The sequence below is a fragment of the Macrotis lagotis genome, chromosome 3 (genome assembly GCF_037893015.1).
Source record: "Macrotis lagotis isolate mMagLag1 chromosome 3, bilby.v1.9.chrom.fasta, whole genome shotgun sequence".
NCBI classification, from domain to species: Eukaryota; Metazoa; Chordata; class Mammalia; order Peramelemorphia; family Peramelidae; genus Macrotis; species Macrotis lagotis.
In genome coordinates this window covers 292,566,446-292,572,529 of record NC_133660.1, presented here as the reverse complement: position 1 = coordinate 292,572,529, position 6,084 = coordinate 292,566,446, and the positions used below count along the sequence as shown (strand labels likewise).

At 33.8% G+C, this 6,084-nt stretch overlaps 1 protein-coding gene across 1 annotated transcript; it reads right to left on the bottom strand.

The window, feature by feature from the left end:
- Window positions 1-1,059: 1,059 nt before the first annotated feature.
- Window positions 1,060-1,995, bottom strand: LOC141516688 (olfactory receptor 5B2-like). Its single transcript, XM_074227688.1, has one exon. It carries the CDS (start codon window positions 1,990-1,992, stop codon window positions 1,060-1,062), a length of 933 nt encoding a protein of 310 aa, XP_074083789.1. The 5' UTR covers window positions 1,993-1,995.
- Window positions 1,996-6,084: the final 4,089 nt, after the last annotated feature.

Genomic DNA, 6,084 nt, shown 5'->3' with positions numbered 1-6,084 from the left:
AAAATATAAAACACCAAAAGACATATTAGATAGAATGGAATTGGTATTGAAATGGGCATCAGGCTATTAGACTGACATTACAATGAAATACGTCACTGCCGTAGGATCAGTGTTTCTTCCAGGCCCATGGGACTTGAGTTGATTTATATTTGTTCCTAATATTAACTCCACTGACATGATTTCTGGAGTCAGCTTTAAGTAGCTAAGAAAGAATCATCACACTTTGTGTAGGAGGATTTGGACTGTAGAAATCAATAAATGCCATGATTAAAGACTCAATTTATTGCTTTGGTGGTGATTTAGATTTCAAATGATAGAGAAAATAATATAGATTAAATTTCCAAGTGTAAAATATGTACTTTTTTGCAGAAAATCTTGCACTTTAGTCTCTACAAACTTATGTCTCTTTTAGGAGCTACTGAATAAGCAATGCCATTAACATCAAAGTTATACCATTTGAACAACCCGTTGGATTTGCTTTCATAGTAATGAACTGTTCAAAAATTATGTAGCTGATCCTCTTTCTAGGAAAATGTCTACAGTTGATGTCTTGAATTTCCATGTCCTTGTGTGAGTTTGTGAGGTGGGATTATCTAGGTGGTGCACTGAATAGAGCACTGATCTTGTTAGACTCATTCTTATGAATAATGAGTCTAAGTCCCTTACTAGGTGTGTGACTCTGGTCAATTGGCTTTACCCTGTTTGCTGCAGCAATAACTTTGCCAGGCAAATGCCACAATGGGAACACAACGAATCAAGCACAGTTGAACAAGTACAGAACACACACATATTATTCTTTGAACAAAATAATCTTATAAGACAAGGGATAATATTAAGGATTTTCAACATAGGGAAACTAATGTAGTAATTTACCTAGGGCTACACATGCTCAAACTTTCTAAGACTATATAAATCCAGGCATCACTAAACTCTAAATTGACTACACTTTATAAAAATTTAGATTACACTTCTCTATGCACAAGATATGCATTCTGATTGGAGGTTCCATCCCAGAGTGAGAAAGATACAAATTGAATTTTTTCTCTAAGTAAAAAGATGCTATAACTGAAGTTGTCTATCCCTCACGGCTTTCCTAAAAGCATTTTTGACATCTTTGTTCCTAAGACTATAAACTAAAGGATTCAACATAGGAATGACCATTGTGTAGAATACTGAAACTATTTTTTCCATGTCCTTTGAGTGGCTTAAACTGGGTTGGAAATACATGAAGAAGATTGTCCCATAGAATATAGACACTGCTGTGAGATGAGAAGCACAGGTGGAGAAGGCTTTCTGGCGGCCATCAGCAGAATGGATCTTCAGGATTGTAATAAAAATAAGCAAGTAAGAAGTAAAGATGACAAGAAATGGGAAAAAGCTGGTGAATGTCCCTAAGATAAAGAATGCTAACTCAATGGTATGGATATCAGAGCAAGAGAGAACTAGGAGAGGGGGAAGATCGCAGAAAAAGTGATGGATTATATTAGATCTACAAAAGGAAAGGCTAAATGTATTTCCTATGACAATGGCAGAAGATAAAAAGCCACAGATGTATGAACCACTGGCCAGAAGTGCACATAGAGTTGATGTCATGGTGGTGGTGTAGTGTAGGGGCTTGCAAACAGCTACATGACGATCATAGGCCATGGACGCCAGGAGTAAGCTTTCAGTAGCAGCAAAAGCCCCAAAGAAAAACAACTGTGTAGCACATCCATTATAGGAAATGACTTTATGCCCTGAAAGGAGATCAGCCATTACCTTGGGAGTAATACTTGAAGAGTAGCCAAAATCCACCAGAGACAGGCTACTGAGGAAAAAGTACATGGGAGTGTGGAGGGCAGTATCCCAGGAGGTCAGAACTACTATGCCCAAGTTCCCTACAACTGTCATGAGATAGATGAGGGTGAACATGATGAAGAAAGGAACCTGAAGCTCTGGATCATCTGTTATTCCTGTAAGGATGAACTCATTCACTTTAGACCTGTTCTCCATATATGTCACTTGAGAGTGATGTTATTTACCTGCAGTGAAAGAATAATCATCAGAAAAAGTTAATATTGGATGATGAATGTCTTCAAAACATAAAAGACAATTAGAGACTTCTCTTATATGAGAATTTATTTCTATAAGTAAATAAGGAACACCATAGAAGTTATTCAATATACATAACGTTCTTTCATCCATTTTCTCTTAAAAACAGAGAGACTTCCATGTAATATTTCTCACTTTTCAAAATCACCTAAAAATGTACCATTTGTAGTGCCATTCCCCATTTCAGAAAATGTAATTTCCCTATTCTCTAGAAAAGTTAGTGTAAGTCAGGGTAGGGGAAATTGATTTTTTTTCAGGAATATACTTCATTGTATGAAAACCACTGGTGGGTTACTTAAAAAAAAAGGCATGATTTATAAATTTGTTGCCTTTTAATAACCTGGCCCTTTTTCAATTATCCACCACCATCATTGTAAAAACAGATGATAGATAAAAAAAGATAAATATTTCATCCTTTCGTGCACTCTATGGATTTGGGAGTTCCAGAGATATTTCATTATTTAGAAATTAGTCTGCTTCATTTTTCAGCAATATTCTCACATACAGGAAACCTTCCTTGATCCATTCCTTCCTATTTCAGTACCTGAGTTCTTTTGATAATCTCTATTTTTTCCATTTTATAGCTTGCTATAAACTGATATTTGCATATATTTGCCCTAGAAATAATGAACTCTTAATATCCAGGGATTATTTTGCCTTTAGAAATTTTTTAGAAATCTGTTTGACATATAGAAGCAACTTAATAAACATCTATTGATTGGTTAGTGGTTATCTTCACTGTCTGAACTAAGCTAAATTAACCTTTAAGCCTTAGATAACTACATAGTTTATTCCCAGGCATCACATGAAGACTTTACAGTTTGGAAGGACCTTCCATTTCTGTGCATCATTCACTTAGTCTTTATTTAGTTTCATTTCTATCACCATAAGTTACTAAAAGTTTTCTGAGAAGTTATATATAGGCTACCACAGGCTGATTTTAGTAATTTGTATCTTAAAAAATCTATTGTAAACAGGAGAAGAGAATCTCACATCAGTAAATCTCCTCACATTCCGAATAAGACAACATATATTACCAGGATGCACCTCAATCACATGCAGAAAAAAGGCTTAAAATACTCAATAATGAGATCTGTTCAAGGGGGAAGAATGATAGCAACTAGAAATATAGCACTAACAGTAGATTGAGGTCCCAAAGAAATTTTGCCTCATATGCATGAATTAAGATCTCTACTACATGAAAAAAAATCTGATTTGCAAAGTACCATTAAAATTCCAGGGATGGGAGAAGTTACAAAAAGATTTTTATAATATTTTCTAAACTGATAATATATGCAGATATAATTAAATGCAGGAACCACACTTGGAAAAAAATTGGTGGAAATCATTTATGTTGCTATCAGTACATTACTGTTCAAATGTGAAGAGAAAGAAAGATCTCATGAATGAAAACTGAAGACATAAGACGAAAAGAATAACAATTCTATAGAGAGATATGAAAACATATAGAAAAGAAAAACAGAGAAGTAATCAAGAATGACTGCAAAGGCAGACCCCATCTTATATTAATAGATTTGGAAGAGGGTCAGGGCTCAGGTTGAACTGAGGGAAGGAGAGAAAACTAGAGAAGACTACAAAAGGTGGTTAATTTTATTGGCTTTTTTTGTGAAACACAGATTGATCAATTAAAGAATTGTACTGATTCTCAAGCCTGTAGAGACAAGTAAAATTATTGTCAAATGAAGTCAAAGTTTCTCACTTTGCATTATGTTTCTGTTATCCCTGACAAATGAATCATCTTTGGGTTTCAAAGAATACAATGACAAAATGGGTTAACAAATGTAATAGGAACCAGTATCTAATATATTTGCTATAATATGTAGAGAATAGTGAAGCAGAATTTATACTGCTTCTATTTTGGGTCAAGCATTTCATAAATATTATTTATTTGATTCCCATAACAACTCTGTGAAATAAGAACTGATATCTCTCCATTTTAAAATTAAGGAAACTGAACAAGCATGAGTGAAGTGACTGACCCAAAGTCGTTGCGTAACTCTCTGTATTGTATTTGAACTGAAGATATCCCGACTCTAGTGCCAGAGCTATATCCATTCCACTACAGCAACTTCTTAATAATTGGTAAAAATTGTTTAAATCAGGGCTGTCCAATCTTACTTTTAAAACTTTTATGAAAACAATAGAAAAATATATTTTTATTTGCCATTTTAGTGAGAGCTCTGAGGTAGCTCACTGTCATTTACTAATGCCTCTAATAAACCCAAAGGGGCACTCAGAAAATCACACTGTGAGTTGTATTTTGGATAGCCATGGTTTAAATATATTGGATCATTTGATTCCTTCAACAACTTTATGACAACTTACCTTTACACTTCATGAAGAGACATAGTATTCTTGCATAGCATAGTGATACTCTGTATGCTACATATGGAACATCCTTTTCAGTTATGGGACCTTGCTTGGGGGAAGTTAGGTTGCACAGCTGATAGAGCTCCAGCCCTGGAGTCAAATCCAGCCTCAGATATTTAATAACTACCTAGTTGTGTGACCTCGGGCAAGTCACTTAACCTCATTGCCTTACCAAAAAAAAAGGACAATGGTATACTAGAGATTTTCCAGTGGTATAAAGCCATGATGAAAAGGGGTGTTGAGATCTTGCCATATTGGAATTGGAACATAATTAGTATATTTTGTATAGAAAAGATTAAAAGATGAAAACAAGGACAGGCATTGGGACTAAAGGTATTGTCAAATATCGGCAGGACTGACTTGGAGGAAGGATTTCATTTGCTTTACTCATACCCAAAGGGAAGATGTGGGTGGAAAAGTTAGAATTGAAAGTGAAAGAAATTTGGTTCTGATATAAGGAAAATACTCCAAATATGATGAACTTGTAAAGTAGAAGGAACTTTTTATAATATGTACTGAATCTCCCCTCACTTGAATTTCCGATAGAAAGTATAGTTGATGTCTTGTTCAACAAGATATCACACACATATTAATAAATGTATGTAAGCTTACCTAAGTATGTATGTTTGCATACATATGTATGTTTGAAAATAGAGACAAAAAATATTTATTTCTCATTCTGTGGTCTCTTAGCACTTATTATCACTGTGACCATGGGTAACTCATCTACCTCAGAGTTTCTGTTCACTCATAAATCAAAAACGACTAAAGATCACTACATTATAGGATTATTTTGAATAAAGGATCCAGTTCTGTAAAATTATTTGAAAACCTTAAAATTCTCCAATAAATTTGTCTACAGTTAATTTAATTAACACTATTTCTACTGTGTGTTATCTTTCACAAATTCTTTAAATCCTTTTACTCAGTGTAATAATGCATCTTAAGTTGCTCATTGATAAAGAAAAGATGCTAGACTGCTTCCCATCCTTTCCATCTCTGAAGAGGTGATCCTATGAACCTTAACTTTTACCAGTTATAATGACACTCATTAGTCTTCATAATTCTACTGTGAAAGAACCTTTTTAAAAGAATACTTTTGTGTTTAACATGAACCTGATGGGTGAGAACAAAGTAAATAAATAAAATTTTACCTCAGAGACTATTAGAGAAGTAGAAAGAAATATACCTTTGTAATCATTGGTATTGAAGGATTTATCTTTACCATAAAAGAAATTATATTGTTTAGAAAAAAAGCAAATAAGTTAGAGTCAAGATGTATAGCAATTTGTCTCATACAAAATGTCATTAAATATGTAAAGACATTCTATGACAATCCTTTTCACCGATGTACGTGAGGTGGGATCCTCATGAATTCCTTTTCCTAGAGAGAGAGTTCCTCTTGGTCATCAGGTATGAAAAAGTGATTTACTTCCAACTCAGATATATACTGGTATTAGTAAATAGCTCTTTCTCAAAAAAGATTATTGATTAGGAAACTGAATACTTGAATTTTGATCTTGCTTGTATAGTCATTAATGTATTCTTTAATTTTGTGGCTATTGATCAATCTTTATATATCTTGCTCTTTTCCTTAGGAAA

Coding starts and splice junctions, on each gene's coding strand:
- LOC141516688 (XM_074227688.1), bottom strand. CDS start 1,992: ATGGAGAACAGGTCTAAAGTGAATGAGTTCATCCTTACAGGAATAACA.